Genomic DNA, 21,496 nt, shown 5'->3' on the forward strand with positions numbered 1-21,496 from the left:
TAAATAAATTAATTTTAGCTGCAAGCACCATAATACTAAACGTAACAATTTAGAAGTTTCTTAAAATTATTGGTTAAAGGGAGCAAATGTTTCCGTCTTGGTGGTCAAAACTCCTGCTGTGCTGCCAGAGCCATTCTTCTGATGTTGCTCAAACATCCCGCCGAGCTCTCCTGTAAATGCTCGTCGGAAGATCCGATGGTCTGAAGCAAGTGCTGCGAAAAACAAAATATTTCCCCTTATTTTCATACCAGTAACAGGAATCGCGTCTTACGGGGACGACGCCACTGTCGAACATGCAAATGCAATTGTACGGTTCTGTGGAAAGCTTGTAGAGAGCGTTGGCCGTGGCACGGAGCACACCCAGGTTGGAGCAGGTCATATAATCGACTAGGGTGGGCACGATTCCCAGCAGGCCGAATTTCCTGCAGTTGCTGCCGTAGACAGCGCAGTGGGCGATCGCTGTTGACAGGTGACTGCGTAGAGTCGGATCCTCCTGGGAAAATTTTTATTCGTGAAGCCCTCTTAAAATGGTGAATATAAATTTTGGTACAGTCGTTACGAGCGAGGCGAGTCTTTCCACGACGCCGTAGTCGGTGATGATGCCCAGGTTGTCCTTGTCCTTGCTGGCGATGCAACTAACCGTGGCGCACACATTGCTCAACACCCTCTTGTCGTTGGACGAGAGCAAGGTCACCAGCAGCTCGAAGCCGCCGATCAGACTGCGAACCATTTCGGCAGAGTCCTGAAAAGTTGATTACAATTATTAAGTATCAATAAATTAATTTAAAAACGTCGTATTGAATAAATGAGTTAAAATTTATTTTAAAATAAACGACACCATATACAAAAAATAATTGGAACATTGAAACAGGCGCATTCACGATTTTATATTAGCGGCTTGAAATAAAGTTGAGTTTTGATCACAGTTTAAGAAACGGTATAAAGCAATAGGGAAATCACAATTGAAACAAATACAGTCATTCGTCAGTTTGTTTTAGCAAATTGAAATTTGAAATCAATATGGCAAAGAAAAAAACAAAGGCTGACTTCCCCTCCAAATAAGAAAAAAATAGAACAAAAAATTATCTGGCTTGTTAAGAAAATTCCTTGGTGATAGAAATACTTAAAAAAAAACTTATTTGGAAAGAGCTATTGGTAGTAATGATGTGGGAATATTACACTCCAAAAATTAATCCAGAATTGGTCGAAAGTTTTTCGAATTGACCCATCTGAAATTCACATCCCTATTAATATTCCCAAAAATGCTATTGAATAAAAAATTACAACTTTTCCTCTAAAAATAACAAACCTGCTGAACTCATTTTTAGTTTAAAACATTTCTATTGTGTAAAATCTGTGTTTTTCACCGACTCTTATATTTATGCACTAGTAATTCATAAAATATATCTTCTAATTTTTAAAGCGATATTTAGTACACACGAAAGTCCTTCAAAATAAGCAAAATTACGAAAAAAATATAATTCAATATATAATCGAAAATTATTTGCATAAATATTCGTGTTTTAATTCCTAATTAATTTTTTTCACCTACCTCGGCGTGCTTGATGAATGGGCACAAAGATGAAGCGGCGTTGGCTTGCACCTGCGGATCAGAGCACTTGAGTAGCGTCCAAATGAGCCGCACGCCGTCCAGCTCGAGCAGGATCTTCAAGCTCTGGGGCTCCTGCGCAACTTGGCCCAGGGCAGAAACGGTGTTTTCCAGCAATTTCGGGTTGGTGCCCGAAAGCAGGGCGACCAGCGATGGTAGGCCATCTGCCAAACGCAAGGCTACGCGATTGTTGGGAGACCGGCAGCACTCAGCGATAGCACCTACCAAATTTGTCAACACCTGACAAATTAATAGGCATTATTTTAATAGAAAATTTGCTTCAAATAAGGAAAATCTGATAATTCTCACATTTAAAGCAAAAGAAACTTTAATATTAATTAAATAGAATTTTTTGTTAGGGCTCTGAATTCTAATCGATTTGTAAGTTTGCTGATAAAGAGTCTACTATTTTTATATAATTTTCCGAGCAAACTAATTAGTTTAAAATGGTATTTAGGTATTTTTAAACTTTAAATAGTTACTATAGGCCATTAATTTTAATTGGCATATTTCAAAGAAATATTTGATTTTTACTGGTTCATTATTTCATAGTATTTCCCCTGCAGAATCTTTAAATTTGCATAATGCTTGGTTTTTACGGTTTTGAAATTTTAGATACGTTTTCGAATTGTATGTCAATGATATTTGCAAATTTGATGCTAAGACAAACAGTTGAAAGAGTAAAATCGTCTAAAATTAAGTTTTTTTTACCTCCTCGTTATCCTCGCTTTTCAAGCAAGCGACGAGAAGCTCAATCGTGTCGAGTTCCTCGAGACGCCTCACGTTTTCGGGGCTAATGGCGCATTTCCAGAGTGCGCCGCTCAGTGCCGCAACAATGGGCTTATTGTTGCCGTCCTTGATTGCCGTTTCCGCCCTCAGCATCTGCACGAGAGGATCGAGCCCGCCGTTCTGCCGAACCGCGTCCCGAGTCGCCTTTTCCTCGGCGCACTGAAAATAACGTAATTGGCTGCTTCCGCTGCTCTACTCACGAAGCTAATTCTTACTTTGAAGATGGCCAGCGCTGCGTGCTTCCGCAGCTCAGGGTCGTCGCTGGAGAGGTGGGTGACCAAGTCGGGGATCATCCCTTCTTTCTGCATCGCCAACTTGAAAATTTCCTAATAGATGGGTTATTAGTGAGAGAATTTTTTATTTTGTATTTAAATTTAGATTAGTTAGAGCTATTTTTTTAATTTGTGTTCTGTTCAAATAGGTTGTTGATTTTGTTAGAAATTGAACTACCTGGGAAACATCAATTTCCTCCCAACTTTCAGGGAATTTAAAAAAAAAATACAAAATAAAACCTACCTCCGTGGCACATTGTTGGACCGTGGCAGCCGCAGGCACGAGCACGTTTCTGTGCACCGACCTGAGCAGTCTGGCCAGCAAGGGAACGCAGCCAGCGCGCTGCATGGCCTTTTTGTTTTTCTGGCTCTGTGACAGCGACCACAGGGCTCTGGCACCGGCATGGGCCACGTCCAACATTTGCACCTCGTCGTCCGACAACTGCTCCAATTTCCGCTCCAATACGCTGATTGGGATGTCTAGCAAGTCAACCTGTCTCAAAATAATATTAATATTAGCTTTTACAACCAAAATATTTTTCTGGACTATTTTTAGGAATGTGCAAAAATATTCGATTTTTTAATCGGTGTCTCGTCTGATTTTCGGTTTAAAAAAACAATACCAACAGTTAAGAATGAAACAGGTAAAATACCAGTCTGGCGAGTCCATAGTAGGACTTGCGGACCATGCGGCTGGCCTTGTTGACTTTGGCAACGTGCGCGAGCGTCTGAGCGGCGAGCAAGCGGAGCTGGTAGTTTGGCGACGCAAGCAACGTGACGAGGTGCGGCACGCCGCCCAGGTCGGTGATGCTGCGCCGCACCAGCGTGCACTCTGCCAGCTCGGACAGCACCTGCAGGGCCACGATCTGCACACTTGCGTCATTAGCTATCATGGAATGTTAGGCTCGTTGAGATGGTATACTTTGCACTTGACGTCGGCAGTCGTCAGCAGGTTGATCAGCACCTCGATGCCGCCGATGTCACGGATCGCCTGCTGGCACGACACGCTGTTCAGCTCGTGCTCCTTCAGACAGGTCAGCGCCAAAACCGTCGCCGTCCGGTTACCAGCCTGACAAAGAACTGAACCAGTCATCATCTGATTTAATTTGGGTTTTCTGGTATTTTTCAGGTGAAATCTTTTTGATATTTGTACCATTTTTGAGCTAATATATTGAATTTATCAAAAGCACTCCAAAGTTGGATTTTTACACAATTGGTAGGCAAGTGCAAAGTTTCGATATTTTTCTGTAGCCGCTTTGATATTTAGGCTGGCTGCGACCTCAACCTTTTAGTTGAAAAATAGTTGAGAGCGAGCGCATTCCAGCTAATAGAAAGTAGGCTATCCGCTTGTCTTGCGCGACGAGCGGATTGTCTACCGTTTTCTCTCTCAGGGGCTTACGCGCTGCTTGGATGCCGGCTTACAAACACAAAGTTTGCCGAGTAGCGAGGATTAGGATTGAAGGAAAATTTTTAGCAAGCTCTAAACATAAGGGATGAAATGTAATGTGTTTTCGATGTAAAAAATTCGAGAAAATGTGTTTTGAAAAGCATACTGAGCGTAAAAAATGTATGATTGAATTTTATTAAATGTAAAATATTTTCATGCTAATTTTGGCATTGAGCAAATGCGCCAATTAGGTCAAATACTGATGGAACTACTTAAGCCTAATTAATAAAATGTATTGCTCTAATTTGGAATCATTATGTCGATTTAAAATAACTCGAGGGACAAAATTTAACAAAATAGAAAGTTAAAAATAGCATCTCTTTTTGGATTAGTTTTTTTTTCAATTTTTTCTAAGACATTTAACTATTTTACCTGCCTATACAATGTTAAAAGTAATATTTTCTTATTAGGAGTTTTTCTGAAATTTTAAATTGGATGTTATGATATTTCAATTTTCGGTTTTTGTATATTTATTTTGTTTTTATAACAATACAAAAACAACTTACACACTCCCTATCATAACACAGACCAAGAAACTGTGTCTATTGTAAGACTCACCCTAGTGTACTTTATTAGCTTCTGGATGTCCCAATAAGTGCAATCTAAATTGCTAGCAGTCTTGTTCTTGAGCTGCTGACAAATGAGGTCATCGCCGGAGTCGTCGTCGGAGCTGTCCTCAGCAGAAGAGCCCGAATTGCAGCTGATCGCTGTCGACGTCCTCGGCTCGCCGTTTTTGTGAGACGACGAAATACTTGACCTCTTTCCACTCACACTCATAATGAGAGCGGCAATAATAATTTCAACAATGTGCACGCACCGGCATGCACCCGCACAAATCAACCAACTCTTCATCACCATGACGACCGAAAACACTTCTCGAATGTACGCGTCGCGCGAATGCATTTCAAGTACCCTTAAAAATTCTGCTCGGGAAAAATTATGCCTCCAGTCGCATACGGATTTAATTAACAAAATGGTGGAAATCATTATGCTTGAAAATTATATTTCTGCTGAAGAATATTTAAAATTCATGATTCCAGATAAATTCAAATGAAGGAACTTCTGAATAGAATTTACAAGCACCAAAGAAACAAAAATCCAGAAGTTACGTAAAATAACAGCTCATGCATTTTGTTCAAACTAGGAATTATTGTAAAATTAATTTTACTGTAACAAAATACGTAAAGATGTACTGCAATAAAAAACTTATCCAAATAAGAATTAGTTATTATTATTTTCTATAATGAACAATGCTTTGCATATTTTTTCTTAGTTAAATATTTTGATTGAATTAATCCCCAAACGCAATCTTGTCAATCCGTGCCCGTTTTAATCATAACATCATTAGGTTTAATTTAATATTTTCCCTCCCCGAGTTTTAGATTTAAAAGCAGAGTGAATTCTAACGGCAGCGGTTGAAAATCAAAGGGGAAAAACTGGAAGTACTCACACATTTTTGAAAGAATAACAACATTGCGTTGTAGCGCAGACGGCAGAACAGTTGGAGCGTGTCCCACTTGTGAGTATGTGTTCATTGTCAGCACCACTGGCCCGTGCACAAAGGCTAGTGAGTATTTAAACGCCATGGAATGCCGACAGCCGTCGCACACACTTAACATAAAACTTGTGTTTATGCGTTACACTGCATTCTCGCGTAAAGCAGAATAATGTGTTAAGGACGAAACTGTGTTTGCGTCACAAGTAAACTACCATTTTTGCTGAAGCTGGACCCTATAAATCTGGATTTTTATTTTTGGCGGATACACGCGATTTCATTCAATTCGTCACGCTGAGCAGATTCCAAAAACGTAAATTTGATTTCATTCTGACCACTTTTCAAGAAATTATGTAAGTTTGAAATTTGTTAAAATTTGACTTTGAAAAGTGAACCATAAATTGCGGGAATTTGGCAAATTTGTCATCTTTTATCAAACACTTTCAAACAACACCATAACTTTCGAAATAAAAGGTGTGAGTATAAAGGAACAATTTAATGTTTAATTTTTAAACGCTGGGTGTTTGATTAAATTTTTAAAATAGCAGGCTCTAGAGGCATCTGAAACAAATTCATGAAGGTTCGTTTTCCCCAAATTTCTACGTTTATTTCATTCGTAAGTAGTATATTTTGTAATAACAATTTAATTTTCTTAAAGGTTTGGATGGAATTTCACAAGATTTCGTCAATTCATCTCTTTTTAATTGTGGCCAACATGATAAGTACATATGAGGGACCGAGACGTTTGCTGTCCTGTTCCAAATAATTGTTCTATCTACTCCTAGTTTTAAATCCAGCTAAAGTAGAATGAATGAGAAATTGTAAGCTTTAAGACGCTTGAGCTAACGTACAACTCGCTTTATACTTTAACTGAATGAATTTCGAAGCGTTGATAGTGTTCAGTAAAAAAGTACCGAAGTTATCTAAGGCAGACACTCGCCAGAAATAAAAAAAAGTGGCTGTGAAATTGCAGAGACTCGGTGCTCATTAGTGAGACACCAGCAGCGAAAAGCGGCGCGCGTGCCGGCGAAAAGGGAGTCGAAATGTAATTCAGCAGGCGGCGTTGGCGCGGCCGTAAAGGGAACACACGCCGCTCATTACTCATGCACGCGCCGCTCAATTATTAAAAGCGCAATTTGCATTTTTTACGAGGCCTGCCGCTGCCGGGCCGGGCCAAGCGGGCAGGTAGGAAAAATTGGCACGCGCGCACGGCATCGCTGCACGCGTGCACTGTCCATTAGAATATGGCACGTGCGAAAACGTCCCAGGGGCTGCAGTTGCGGGGCCGGCCGCCGAGGGCGCCGCTGGCGGCTGCGGATAAGCGGCCGGTGCTCCGCGTCTCTTCAGATGGCAAGCTGGAGCTGCAGCAGCCGGCCGGGATGACCCATCGCTCCGAGGGGTGAGTTGAAGCCCACACAAACACCACTGCAGCCGCTCTCTCATTGTGTATATTTTGCTTTATTTCTAATTGGTTCACTTGCGTTGTGCGACCAGCAATCGATTCGAGCGTTTGCCTCTTTGAGATTTTCCCCGGGATGCTCCCGGCATGTCGCGGCTCGAGAGTTGTCACTTTTAGTTTCGTGACACCCTCTACAATTTTTCTTTTTGATGGGAGGACTCTTCAGTTGTCAGCTTTCATTTTGAAATGCCTTTGAAAATAAATTATCGGTTGCTGAAATTTCTTTTGACTGTCTTTCATTTTTTACTTTAGTCTGCAATGTTGGGACAGTTCTGCCTTGTCTTCTTGCTCGATCGGAATTGTAGATTTTTCTAGCTATAAAAATTGCAGTTATTTTGATCATTTGAGAAATTCCTTGTAGTTCAAAACTGCCAAGTGAAGGCAACACCATTCGTTTAAAATTGTTGATACTTAACGCACTGCAGCTTCAGATTCAATCCTGCTATTGTGAATTCATTCAAAAATCGCCGTAGAATAATTTAAAGACATGAAAATGGAAAAATTAGTGTTTTTCGAGTTTAGAAGTGACATATCTCGATAAAAAAAGAATACCACTCTGAAATTTTTACAGAAGTTCACACTAGCCATGAGACAGTTTTAAAATTGAAAAAATGAAGGCTTGTTTTCAAGATTTTAATTAGAAACAAAAATTAAGAGAAATGGAATTAGACCTTGATCTAGGATATCAAATTTGGTGTTATTTCAATCGGGCTCGGCGAGAGACATCATACATTTTTAACTTTTTAAATTGCACCTCTGGAAGATGAGATACCGAGGTCTCAAAATTTGTCTCGTAAAACCCGTAAAAAATAAATATTTATGCGAAAACTTTTGTGAACATTGATGTTTGGTGTAAATTTTGTTCATTTTGCTTTATCACGTGCCAATTTTTCCTTTAACTCGTGAGATTTCGTCTCAGTTTCCACGTTTTACAAATTAAAAACAAGCCCGCAAAATTACCACAGGCTTCCAGAAATCATTGCTTCAACGATTTTGCCTCTCCAGGAAACGAAATCAACCGATGGAAAAGCTACAAACGTTTTATATGATAATCTTTTCGTCCTGAACTCAATTCCAGAGTTGTGTAACGAGTATGAAATCCGCGTTATTATCCACCGTTTTTACACCTTTGTCCCGGTGCTCTTTTGCAGGTCTCACCGCACATAAAAAATGCAGCGTCTCGTCGCACTCGCGCTTCTCTTGTTGCTCAAAGGCCATCCCTCCACAGGCCTGCCCGATGTTATCAGAATAGGTGAGTACTCTTTCACGAGCGACAAAAATTAAACTGAAACAAGCGGCGGCGTGTATAATTGAACTCCCGCGCACGCTGAGCAAGCAACCGCATTCCCCCAGGGAGGGTGGCAAAGAGGACCATATTGGAGTAAGAAGCACAAACTCTCGACGAAAGTGGTCATTTTGGCCCTTTCTCTCCCAAACAAATCTCTCTGCTCGAAAATAGCTCTCTAGAGGATCGAAACGCAGCGGACCATTTTCCTCAAGGCCGTCTCCAAATAGGAGACATACAATGCACGTTGATAAATTCTAAAAATGTCCAGCATGGGAATCGATTTTTTATATACTGAGGATGCAATAATAATTTTTATATAGTTTTTGATGGGATCAAGTTTTTAAACAACACTCATGTTGCAAACACTTAAAATTAGAGTAGCATTTCATATGAATTGCCGTGTTTGAGATATTCAATATTAAAAAAGCTCAACATTGCATACTTTGAAAAGTCCCAGTTTTTTATAATTACAACCATATTAAATCTTTTGAGACAACAGGAAATACCTTTATTCTTTTTACAGCTTAAACTAGTAAAGAAAGTAAAGTGTTTATATATCAATAATGAAATAGAGACACGACGCGAAATAGGGCATTTATTGTCGACCACTTCGCTCTTTAGTCTCCGTCGAGTAAATGTGTAGATCGCAATTGGAAACCGTCTGGGCGACAAAAAGCGGTGGTGGGTGCTGCTTATCCGGGCGGTGAAACCCTTCTCCAGCGTCAGAAAAACATTTATGCCGGGCGCAAAACAAATAAATAAAATCGCGGCGCGCAAGTGGCCATAATTAATGGCGCATTGGCCGCCAGCCAAACCTCGGCCGGCACCTAGCAAATGATGCAGAGTGGCCGAAAAATGTGACTGAGCGCTGGTGCGTCGGAGGCGAAAGCCTTTCTCGAGGGATGTCTCGAGCACCCTCGACGTCATAAACATGCACAGCCTCCTCCGCCGACGAGCTTAATTGCTCTCAGCTTCGATTTCGAAACAAATGACTAATTTCCCAGGCTTGACTTGTTACAAATTTAAAGTGGAGCCTTCCAGGACAACAAAATGAACAGTATTTTTATTTTTTAATTAATTAAGATCTTTTGATGAACAACATACGCCATCATCTTATTTAAAAAATGAACATATTTGCAAAAATAAAACAAATTGTGCAATAATCAAATCAGGACCGGGAAACCTATAAATTTGAGATATCTTGATAAATTAAAAAATGGTTTTAAAATTATTTTGGATTCCTCTCTTTATGATATATCGAATGATGTTCAAATTATGGGCTTAATTTACCTCTTGTTGAAATAAATCACTTTTCAAAAAGGAGACAGTCCTCACCGCTTGATCAGCCAGAAAACTTCGGGGAGAACATTTCAGTAATTTTAACGGTAACTGGGGAATATTTCAGCTCTGTTCAAATATCCAGAGGATGTTTTAGGTAAAGATCAAAATTATATCTCTAATAACATGTCCAGGTCCAGTATACAGATCCACTTTAATCCCGAAGTCTGTTTGCGGTTTGCCGAGGAACTCGCCCAACCGTCCTGCCGCCCGCCTGTAGGGAATTCAAGGCAGTAATGTATTTATTGCCGTTGTTGGGACAGGGAGAAAAAGCAGGCAGGACAGAGTTTGCAACATGCACACACGCAGACTCGATTATACGGAGAGCGCGCGCCGGTGCCCGAGATGCCGAGACTCGAACTGCACGGTCGATTAATCACGGCCTGCTCCTGTGGCTGCTGCTACTGCTGCGAATCTCGCGATTGATCCCGCGCGCAGTTCATGAAGGTGCCGATTGTGAAAGCTGACAGCTCGACTTTTATACACTATCGATTATTAATTGAGCTGAACCGGGCCGAGTCCCGCCAGACTGCTCATTTAATGACTCTTGATGCAGCTGAACAATTTGCATATATTTCTTGCAGCTGTTTCTTTCCGGAAAAATTTTGATTTTTTTAGTTTTTATTTAAAGCTAGAAAAAATTAAAACAATTTGAGGAATAAATATATAGAGCAGGGAAAAGAAAATTTGTCTAGCTTTGGCTTGCTCCTCCCACGCAACGGAGTTGAGTGTCAATCATCCTGAAACCTCCTCAGTTCATTATGGGATTTTAATACGAGTAAAATAGTTAATTTTTGTATAGTCAAAGATTTAGTTTTTTATTACGACGAACCTCGAGAGAAAAAGACGTTTAACACCAAATCTCGGCATCTGATCTCCAGATTTACACAAACTGGACACCGTTCGACGTCCGTTCGACTGGTCCTGATCTCCCCTAGGGGGCTGAAGCAGTCAGAGGGTGCCAACCCCTACACTCTCCTACATTTTGCATTGCATGTTTTGTTAGGATAAAATTTAAAGAGGTCAGGATGAATGGGGAAAAACGCTGCTTACGGCGATGGTGTTTTATCAAAGAAGAAACTCTGTATTTTAAACTATAACTGGAAAAAATATAGCTTCACGTGTCATTGACGTTATTTTCAAACTTTCGCAAATTGGTTTATAAATTTCCAAGCAGCTCTATACTATTTGCTGTAGCTGCGCGGCAGGGACGCCGCCGCAAAAATGCGGGCCGCAACAAACCGAGCGTGTGCGGTGTTGGGCTGCTGCTATGCTGCTGATTGTGGCCGTCGGAGGGCTTTTTATTTGCTCGATCGCCTCGTATCTGAGCGAAAATTTTGTTTCGTCGGCAGCAGCCGGGTGCAGTGGCGGAAAAAGGGCTGACGCCGCGGCTTTCATTGCACGGCGCCATTCGAGTTAAGCCCTAATGCTCGTTGTACACTGCGCCCAAAAAGGAGGCAGAGAGAGCGGCGGCAGCAGCAGCAGCCCCGGCAACAAAATTTAATTTTTCCTCCGCCTGCGAGAAAGAGAGAGAGAGAGCTGCGGGGGACCGAGGGGCGCCGGGTAATAAGATAAGCTGCGAAATCTCTTTTCTTTATTATTGAGCTGTAAAAAACGGGAATAAAAAGCGGCGCAGCGGCGTCGGCAGCGGCCCCTTCTGTGCTGATTTGCATTCAAGTAAATTGCATCTCGACCGGCAGACGAATAAAATGAGGCGAAAATTTGGGTCTGCGCGCGGCCTGTGCCCTGTGCATATCGATCTAGGGGGCAATTCATCAAAAGCGCCGCTGGGCTGCTGATGGATGGATGGTGCAATTCATTACATAAATTATTCATCCGGCACAGCGGCGTCCAATTTGCCATCTGCGCGTCGCATCTCTTCGTTTCCAGCTCTAACTCGAACAAATGTCCACCCAGGGAATCAAAACTTTTTTATTAAAAAATTTTGTTAGTAATGGACTACTGCCAGATTGATTGATGGCAGCACAAACTTAAACTTGTTCTCTAATTGAGAAAGAGAAAGTCATTAATCAACTCTCCATTTTATTGTTACCATCCGCAGGTCTGCGCATTTTCCATTATTTTCCTGGCATGTTTTACAAAGTAATGGATCAGGGTGTGCAAAAATAATCGATATTGCGCTCAAAATAGTTGATAAATTTGATTGGTGTCAGATATTTATGTTCTAAATTTAATTAATTTTGCCAAAGAAGCCGTATGATTCCTTACCGCAATTAAAACGATAAGTATTAATAATCGATTAACTCAAGTTAACTGTTGGTAAAATGACTCAATTTTTGGACTATTTGAATTTCCCAGAAACGTACTAATTTCCATTTTTTGTCCTTGTTTCAATAATCCCCATTCTTGCTGAAAATCTACTGCATTCCTAAATTTATTGCCTTATTTTTTAGTAGAATACAATTTTTATTCTAATTTTCCCGCGGGTTTCATGTCGGTTTAAGCAAGAATAAATCTCATTTTCAACAATAACTCTGTATGCGTGGTTGGCAAAAGCAAAGAGTGCTTTCGTTCGCGTTGGCTCCAATTCTGCTTTCTGCTTGTTTGGCCGAAATTGCCATTTCAGCAAGCGGCGCAGTTGATAAATCACGGTCGAGGGAGCGCAAAAAGCAGGAGCGAGAAACTTTCTCGGCTAATCCGGATGTGCCACGCGATATTTCATTATGATAAAAACCAGACATGGATTGCATTTATGTACATGCGCTCGTCGCCCGGGCCGTAATAATAGTATAAATCTGCACGAGCAGAGTAAATAAAAAGAAGGCGAGTATGCGGACAGGAAAAAGCAGACAAGGGATGTGCAAAATCGTTAGCATCTTGAAACCACAGTAGTTGTTAGACAGGATTACAAAGCTTTTTTCATAAAAACATCAAAAGTTTCTGGCATTATTTATTTATGAGTCGGGCAATGGATCTTTACAGGACAACATTTTTGTATATTTAGCTCTGACAAGTGGTCCATCTCTACATTGTGCAGTAAACAAATCAGGACCGAGTTAACTGTTGAATATAAGATTTTGCTACATTATCAGATTTTGCTACATTTCTTGAAAAATTATGAGATTTTGTCAAAGATTTTTCACTCCTTTCCTCTCGTCGCGATCTATCCAATAGTGTGAAAGCTAAGAGCTAAATTTTCTACTGGCGAAATAATTCATGATTTTAAATAAGGATATACAGTGCTCGCCTGTTGATTTGAAAAAAAACTTTGGAGTTTGATTTTATGTATTTATTTGTGTTTCTCCGTGACTTTACTCAATTTTCATGGGGGGGGGGGGGGGGTAGTAAATTGAGAAACAAACGATATCCAAAAATACATCTGAGCTGATATAAATGAAAATAACAGCCAATTAATTAAAAAAATGACAAACATAATAAATTTCATCAAGATCATGAGTCATATGTCATAAAGGTCGTTAGGTCGTTGCGAATCCAGTGGTGCAATCCGTTTTATATCAGTTTGATTTCAAAACTGTTTACAAACTAACTGTAAGCAAAGTATTATTTAAAAACTACTAATTTTAAGTAGATCAATATCAATTTACTGTGGGAAAATACAACTTTACTCTTATTTAGGCAGCATTGTTAATGTTTTAACTTTAAGCTTTAATTTTGAAATGATTTTTTCGTACACCATAATACATTCTTCAATTTTCCACGTTTGCATAAAAACTATTTTTTTCTAGAACGATTTAAACTCTAAAAATTTAGTAATTTTATTTTCCTCTCTAATAATGCAATTTTAACTCAGTTAAATCTCTCTCATATATTTAGTTTTAATTCATTTGCTCTGTGGTTAAACTCTTGACGTGAAAATAAAATGTAACACGGTACTTCCGACAAATAGCAATGTTTCTACAAACAGTTTTGTCACGGCCCTGTCGGCAAGCGTCCTTGTTTTTGGCAGGCTTTTATTCACTAAAAGCAGCAGCTCATCTCTGCAGGAAATTTTTTCAGCAACGACAGCAGATTTCATTGCTAGAGAACATAAAAACGCGGCGAATTGTAATTAAAGAGAACATTTCGAATTTGGCAATAAAACTCTTATTAAAAGCAATTGTGTTTCCGCCAATGTGGTGAAATAAAAAAGGCAAAGAAAGGAACAGCAAAGCCACGGCTCTGCTGAAAGGGGGTGCGCTAGCTACACATACACAGGAGGGAGGAGGATGAAAGGAAGAAAGAAAGAGAGAAAGACCGTGCGTGCCGACGACTTATCGCGGTGGCTGTGCAAATATTTTCTCTTTAATTTTGCGTCGTCTGCTCTGGAAGCGCGCCGGGCGAGAGGCAAACGCATAAATCCGCAGGGCAATTGCCGCTCGGCGGCGGCAGTGGCGAAATGAAAAATTATCGCGTGTGTGAGTTGTTTACCGAGGCGCTCCTTGTTATTGCTGATGACGAGGCTCGTGCCTACAAATTGAGATGAAGTGGCGGCAATTTCGCTGCGGCCACTCGCGCATTTTTCACCGCCGTCTGCATCTGCACGTGCGAGCAACACGGTAAATCTCCCGAAATGATGCCTGAGAAAAAGGAGGAAGAAAGTTTTCGCCTCCCACCAGATGAATGATACCGGCTCGGCCAGAGGTTTGCGGTCTCGGATCAAACAGTTGAGCGAGCCAAACTTGTGAAAGAAACGTACAAAGAAGTGAATTGCTTTTGGAAAGCGGCTTCTGTTTGAACGCTGGAACGAAAAAAGTGGATATAGGGCTTCTTTGTAACTTGCAAAAGAATCTCTTGGCTTTTAAAAGAACAGTTTAAGAATAAAAATAACTTTGGATTCAATGAAATAATTTAAAATTAAAACGACCAGTAATTGCATAAGAATTCTGTGAAATTATTCAATCGCATTTTTATTCCCTGGCGTCTTCGATCTTTCGTATAAACATAATCTGTCAGGACGTTCTAGGAGAATCCACTGTACCCGGTAGTAAGAAATAACTAAATTTGCTTCCATGTCCTATTTTCATTTTTAAATTAATTTCAATGAAATGTATGCTTTCTTCCTCTTGTCCTTGCTTGGTTTTAACACAATTAACCTTTTCTCGATGTTGAGGTTTACTTTAGCTCATAAGAGTGCCACTAGGTGTTTTCCGATCTTATAAAAATTCGAATAGCTGGATTAAATTGGATTTGCATATTGCATTTTATTATTTCTTCGACTTGGATAAAAATTCCATAGCTTTATTTCAAGCCACCAATGAAATGCTTTTTGGGTGCTTTCCTCCGGTTAATTTTACAAAAATTGTTATAAAATTTTTAATTGCAAATTATAAAATCAACACAAAGACGCAGTTTGTGACCAGTTAACGACCAAATGACTCACATGAAACTGCGATGCAATATTCGTCTCAGATCTCATTTCATTCCATCTCTCACAATTAGTGACACCATCTGCTACTCTGTCGTCAAGGATGCAATTTGCTGACAGTGAGAATTGAACCTAATTCCGCCTCATCCGCGCATTTGCCCTTGAAACAGATGTGTGTCGTCGTCGTCGCAATTTTCTATCTAATTAGACCAATCTGTTGGATATGAGAATTTTTCAACGGCTCTTCTCTTGACTGAAAATTGTTGATCATGTTGAAATTCGGTTGTTCGAAAGGTAAAAAATTAATAGCAACTGGCCAACAAAATCACTGGAGGTTTTAATCATTGAATCTTTGACAGAGATTTTCATGCTTGAGCTATTATTTTAATTTATATCTAGCTCTTCATTCAAATGAGGTTGCAAGGACAAATTTCACCACTTCTACTGACACACTTTTCCCTCATGCTTAGAACCCTGGCTCTCTTTCATTGAATCGAGAATTTTAATAATCCTTTGTGCCAGCTGTCTGCAATGAATCCGCGGCTGTCTCATTAAAATCCACTTGAGCTCGCGCGGCATCCACTAATGGCCACATTTCTGCACGCGGCGCCGAGAAAGAAACCCATCAAAATTATTAGAGCGGTGAATTTCAAACGGATTTTTATTCGAAGTACATACTTTGAGATGTTTTATGAATGGTAGTTGATTTTAGACGGATTTTCGCGGCAAAACTAAAAGGCACTCTTCAGGTAAAAATTGTCATATAGTTTGTTTTAATGAAAGGGATGAAAGGCTACATTTTTAACGGTATATTGGTTAGAGGAAGAGTTTTTAATAGCAACTGATCTCAAATAAATATTTGTATTCAGAATATTCTGAAAAGTATCTCTCAAATTTAAATTCAATCACCATCTCAGATACTATTTGGAAATTTTATATGCATTCTATAAAATGTAAAAAGGCACTGGATTTTTTTATTTCAAAATAAATACAAAATAATTCAAATGAAGGCAAAATAATTATTACATAATGCAACATGGTCTTTGATATATATTAATTTTGCTGGTTTCTTGTATCAAGAAATTACGTATTAAATTTGCAATAAAATCAGTTTTTGTTTAGCTGAAAAGGGTTTCTTGTTGGAAATAAATCATAAACAATTTTTATTGAAAATTTTCAACTATACTACTTCAGGAAAATAATGCAAGCGTTCAGTCAACTACGGACATTTTAGATGAATGATCTCGCAACGATTGGAAGCTTAGAAAAAATCGTTAGATCGTCTAAATTTCCCAGGTTCAGAAATATGCAAACAAACACTATACATGCGCCGCAGGGAAACCTGCTCGTCCGCAAATCAAAAGTTTTCGTCTTGCGAAATGGGTTTTGTGCGTCGAGATGGAATTTAATTAAAAAGAATAGATTGGGCGAATAAATTTCCTGCAGCCCCAAGCACGCGAGAGATGACGGACGGGCGGGCGAAATAAACAAGCAGCACGCTAGCGAAGGAGGCTGGAAAAGGGGCCTGAGGCGCGCCTTTGTAATAAACTGCTCTCGAGTGAAAAAGTTTAATTGCTCGCGCTGAAAGCTGTTGCACTCGCTGCTCTCCTTCGATTTTTTCCGTGTAGTCAGTCGGGCGAAAAAGAAACGCTTGCTTTTGTCTTCGCACTCGCGCTGTGTTCCCGCGATTAATTATTTCGCGCGCCGAGACTGTTTCAACGGGAAAGGTAACAATGGTTGCAAATGATGGCCTCGTTTACATTCTGCTCACTGCAATTAACGAAAGAATGAGTATTTCAATTGTGCTGAGAAGTTTAATTATACCCTCTCGGGTGATCAACTAATCACTTTGGTCTCGGATTTCATTCTTTCGTCCATTGAAGGTTTCGAATTTTATAGGTTTATGTGGTTTTCCGATTGTACATTTGACGTGAAGATTGATATTGAAATAATTGATTCAAACATTACCCGCGAAAAATATAAAAGTTGATCCAACCCTGCTCAAATAGTTTTTCAAATAATTTATATTTAAATCTTTTTCTTTTCATCCGAAATGTATCGCGTTTTTGCTACCATTTGATAATGTTTGATAAAAATATGACAGTATGTCAAAGGAATATATACTTCCCATTATTTATGGTTTGCTAGGTCCATATGTCTCTGCTGGAAGTTGAAAATTTAATATATTAAATTGGCATAAAATCTTGGAAAGTGGTCGAATTTCAATAAACTTGACATTTTTAATCTGCTCGGCGAGACGAACTGAATTATGTGTGATTTTCTTCAACTTCTGGAAATTTTAGTGGTTTTTCTAAAACCTTTTCAACAGAAAATTGTTCTGGGAAAATTACGAGCAGAAATTATGTAACGGCTTGTAGTACAGTTTTAATTTTACCTAAGGCAATTTCCATAAAATTAAGATGTATTTAAGTTTAATTTTTTAATTGATGAATTACGACCATAACTTTTTACTGGCCATTTTAAAAATTGCAAATTTCCTAATTATTCTGTATTTGTGTCTATTCAGTATTCAATCGTATCACGTGTGCCTTAAATAAATGAGGGATAATAATTAGGTTTATACGTATAAGTCTATCGTGTCTAGAGCTGCGACCAATCCGCGCCTAATGCAATTACGTTGGCAACTTTGACTTGAGTTAATTACAGCGCACACATCAAATTAACGTTAATTTCTGGCACAAAAGCTTTTGGAAGAGCGCACGAGTGGCGCCTCTGGCAGATGAAACGACCCACCGAGCCGAAATAATCTCCCAGCCCGATAAATAACATTTGAGCAGCAGCCTGCTCATAAATTCCCCGGCGTCAGCTTGCCTTGCCTCTGCACAAGTTTAATTCGAATGAAAATGGCATTAAAAGCGTAAAAACGGGGCTTTAGATTTACAGGAGAGTGAGGCGTCGGGTTTAATTTGGATCCACTGCGACAGTCGTATTTTTAGTTTTTGCGGATTTTTTTAACCTCAAGAGATTCTCGCAATGATTATGACATCTAAAAAGTGTTAGGCTTAAAGAAAATTGAAATTTTGGAAATAGAAGAAAATTAACGAATGAGTCAAGATGGCGGTCTAAATTAATGAGAAGGGTTTGCTGAAGATCTCAAACTTGTTGCATACGAGGGGGACGGCTGGAAGAGATGCTGTAGGTTGTTCATTACTTTTGTTTATTTTTATAAGTATATTTAATAGAAGATTGGATCGTTATAATTCCAGAAATTCAGTTTTTTCAAGTAGCACATAGAAAATTGATTTTTAAGGTTACATAATTCATAAAAATTACATGACTTGAAGGAGAAATAGAAAAATAATCTTGATTTTTATGATATTTTTTATTTCAATATAATTTATTTCTGATAGAGAAGTCGAGCAGGAGACTGTCCAACAGATGGCAAATTAAGTATTTTAATTTTTTGAACCTTTAAACGATTTATTTGTTAATTTTTCCCAGCTAACAAAACCAAGCCAAAAATTTATTTTAATAATTAAAATTAGGGCCAATCATCCAACCTTTTAAAATAATTTATAAGCTCAATTTAACAATAGGAAACATTTTTATCCCTCCAAAAGTAATGCCACTTGTCATCTTGCCCCAGCCTCCATGATTTAGCCGGATACGAGTGCCGTGAGCAGTGTCCTTTAATTGCAAGGCGACGTGCACCAATCAAACGATTAAATCGCATTTAGGTGCGTGCGTGCGTGTATGGAGGCGCCGAGTGTACATACAGAACTCTCGTCTTTCTCTCTCTCACACAGTGGTGAGAAGAGCAGAGAGGCGCGCTCGGAAAAATCAATACTCGGTCCATCCAGCGCTTTTATACACTGTACAAAGGGGACAGTCGATGAGATGCTGTGTGCCTGCACCCAGCGTGTCCCCATCCACCCATCCGTCTCGGCCCTGATGACGACGTTTGCCTAGATGATAATAGCTGTATAGGGGCGGAAATATTACACATGTTTTTTTCTGCAAAAAAAAATATATGGGTAGGAGTTAATTTGGACAGTTTTTGCACATTTTTCTAAACGATAAGGCAATATTCAGTAGGTTGAAAGACATAATTGTTTTAGTTTCTAAAAAAAACAAAATTGTCTTGAGGAAAAGCAAACTCACCAGAAATGTGCTGTACAAGTAGAGTGCGTCATTAATATGTTTCAAAAAAATATTAATTTTTATGACACAATTTTGGAAATCTTTGAGACCTCAGCATCTCATCTCCCCGTTGTGCAATTCCAGATATAAGATTTGCTTTGGATTCCTCTCACCGAGCCTGATCTAACTATCACCAAATTTGATTTCCTTGATTTAGGGAAAAGTTTAACCAAATTTGATTTCCTTGATTTAGGGAAAAGCTTAACACCGAGTAATTCTGATTTTAAAATTTTGGAAATGAGCTCAGGATTATGCCCTTGTAGTGCCTCCACCTAAAGGTTAACACCATTAGGTGGAGGCACTTGGCATGAGTGAACTTCCTTTAAAAATGTCTGAGTTGTGTCCTTTTTTATATCTAGGTTTTTCACTTCAAAACTCGAAAAGCTCGAGATTTTTTTTCGAATTTTTCTTGTTTTGCAAATATTTTTAGTCCCAAATCTCTGGTTATGAACATCAGAATTGCACACCGTTAGACTTGTCTCGACGTTCCCTGACTAGCTGAAGTGGCTAGGGGATGTTACCCTCCAGCCCCAAATTGTCTTGAAAAATAGTAATAACTTATATAACGATGGAAATTTTTATTTAATTCAATACTATTTTAATTTCCAAATAAGGTATGGGGTTGTTTTTATAAAATTAAAAAATTTAAAGCAACAAGAAAGCATGCTTAGTGTTGTGCACATTTATATTTTGCTATCTTAACTGTAGCAAAGGGGTTTAAAGTGGGGTAAGTCCATTGAGCTCGTCACGGGAGGTCAAGATGAGTCTAAGGGTAGTTGTTTTTTGCAATTTCTATGATTAGAACCCGATATTTGGTGTTTAAATTATTTGCAAAACACAGAAAGTCGAAAAATTGGTGTCATTTGAGTTATGAATCGTTCTGTTTCCCCCCTGAAATCGCCCTGAAATTTTCACACTGTTTGAACATGTCGCGGAAAACTTATAAGCTTATATTTTCAAAATTTTAAAATCCCGAGCTCATTTCCGAAATCACTTTCTGTTTGATTCAGAGAATTTCCAATAACTCAACACAGGCATTAGAATAGTATCACATCAAGCGAATATGATTGATATATAAAGCTGATATCAACTTAATTCCGCAATTTCGCAAACTGGCAAGTGCGCATCGCATAATAAACAAGCTCATTTTCACTGTGGATAAATAAATACATCAGTGCGCTGGTTGGTTGTTGACCGATTCAGGCAGCGATAGTGTCTGGTCTCTGGTCTGGTGCACGAGCAAAGAGCAGAGTGACGCGGCGTCGGCGTGCACCAATGCTTTGTTCGCCGCCGCGAGAACAAACAGCGCGCGCGGAGGCAAAGATTAATAGAAGTGGCGGCAGTTAACAAACGGGTTGACAACTAGCCCTCTTCCCCGTTCCATTGCTATATATAAATGTAGCAGTTCAGCTCGCACACAAAGAGCGATAAAATCTGCAGCGGCGGACGAGCGGGCGGGCGGCGGCGGCGGCAACGCTCTATCTGCAGAGATAGAGCGCTGCAGCCTCGTTCGCCAGAGTGTGTTAACCGAGTTGTTATTACAGGAGAGAGATCATCCTGCGTGGACTATTACTAGGGGTGGGAATGAAAGACGGTCGAATACTTTCTTTTGACCTCAAACTTAATTTACTACTGATCAAGGGTCGGAGGACAAAATTGGCATGAGGTAAAGCAAACTCTACGAAATTTACACCAGAAATCAGTCTTTACTTTCAGATTGTGGCATGAACTTGACGACAAAATATTCATTTTTACGGGTTTTACAGGAAAATATGAAAACTTTGACACCTCAATATCTCATCTCCCCGTGGAGATTTTTCATGATTAAGATGTGCTTTTTGGAACGAACATCAAGTTTGATTTCCAAGGCGATGTTCTAAGATCACTGCTGTTAATTTTGGATTGCAATTAAAATTTTTGAAATTAGTTCTGGATTTTGGAATTTTGAAAATGTGCGTAAAAGTTGTCCTATAAAAAGTTTGGACAATTTTTGAGAGATGTTCTTTTCTGTTTTTTGAGGCATTCCACTTCAAAACTGGAAAATACAATTATTTTTTCGACTTTTTTGTATTTTATATAATATCCTCAACTTCAAATCTGGGGCTATAACATTCTGAATTGCCAAAAACTTCCCTCCGTTAGACGAGTCTCAACCATTGATCAGCTGAAGGGCCAACAGAGCCAACCAGCAATCTAAATTGAGATTTTATAATCGTTCCTGTCGAACATTTACGGAGCCTGTATATTTCTTATACCGTGTCTTCTTCCGTGTCTTCAAGAATAAAATTCTCTATTTTTAACGAAATAAATCT

The 21,496-nt window shown here is 39.3% G+C and overlaps 2 protein-coding genes across 8 annotated transcripts in view; one reads left to right on the forward strand and one right to left on the reverse strand.

The window, feature by feature from the left end:
• Window positions 1–64: 64 nt before the first annotated feature.
• gudu (Armadillo repeat-containing protein gudu) lies at window positions 65–4,922 on the reverse strand. Its single transcript, XM_065495763.1, has 10 exons — window positions 4,676–4,922; window positions 3,593–3,739; window positions 3,324–3,536; window positions 2,915–3,163; window positions 2,614–2,724; window positions 2,321–2,557; window positions 1,553–1,849; window positions 551–742; window positions 272–493; window positions 65–212 (listed from the first exon to the last, which is right to left on the reverse strand). The coding sequence occupies exons 1-10, from the start codon at window positions 4,892–4,894 to the stop codon at window positions 105–107; spliced, it is 1,995 nt and encodes a 664-aa protein (XP_065351835.1). The 5' UTR covers window positions 4,895–4,922; the 3' UTR covers window positions 65–104.
• Window positions 4,923–6,882: 1,960 nt separating this feature from the next.
• The window catches only part of KaiR1D (Kainate-type ionotropic glutamate receptor subunit 1D), a 40,519-nt gene continuing 25,905 nt past the window's right edge, over window positions 6,883–21,496 (forward strand). For 6 of the 7 annotated variants that reach the window (XR_010575442.1, XM_065493324.1, XM_065493316.1 and 3 more), the window contains exons 1-2: window positions 6,883–7,011; window positions 8,223–8,323. Coding sequence is in view for 6 of the 7 variants with exons in the window: in XM_065493324.1 (XP_065349396.1) it covers window positions 8,242–8,323 (82 nt within the window). In the remaining variant the exon portion in view is untranslated. Of the gene's footprint in view, window positions 7,012–7,039; window positions 7,059–8,222; window positions 8,324–21,496 lie in introns of those variants that run through there. The other variant, XM_065493333.1, reaches the window with a different exon arrangement.

Source organism: Cloeon dipterum, chromosome 1 (assembly GCF_949628265.1).
Source record: "Cloeon dipterum chromosome 1, ieCloDipt1.1, whole genome shotgun sequence".
NCBI lineage: Eukaryota > Metazoa > Arthropoda > Insecta > Ephemeroptera > Baetidae > Cloeon > Cloeon dipterum.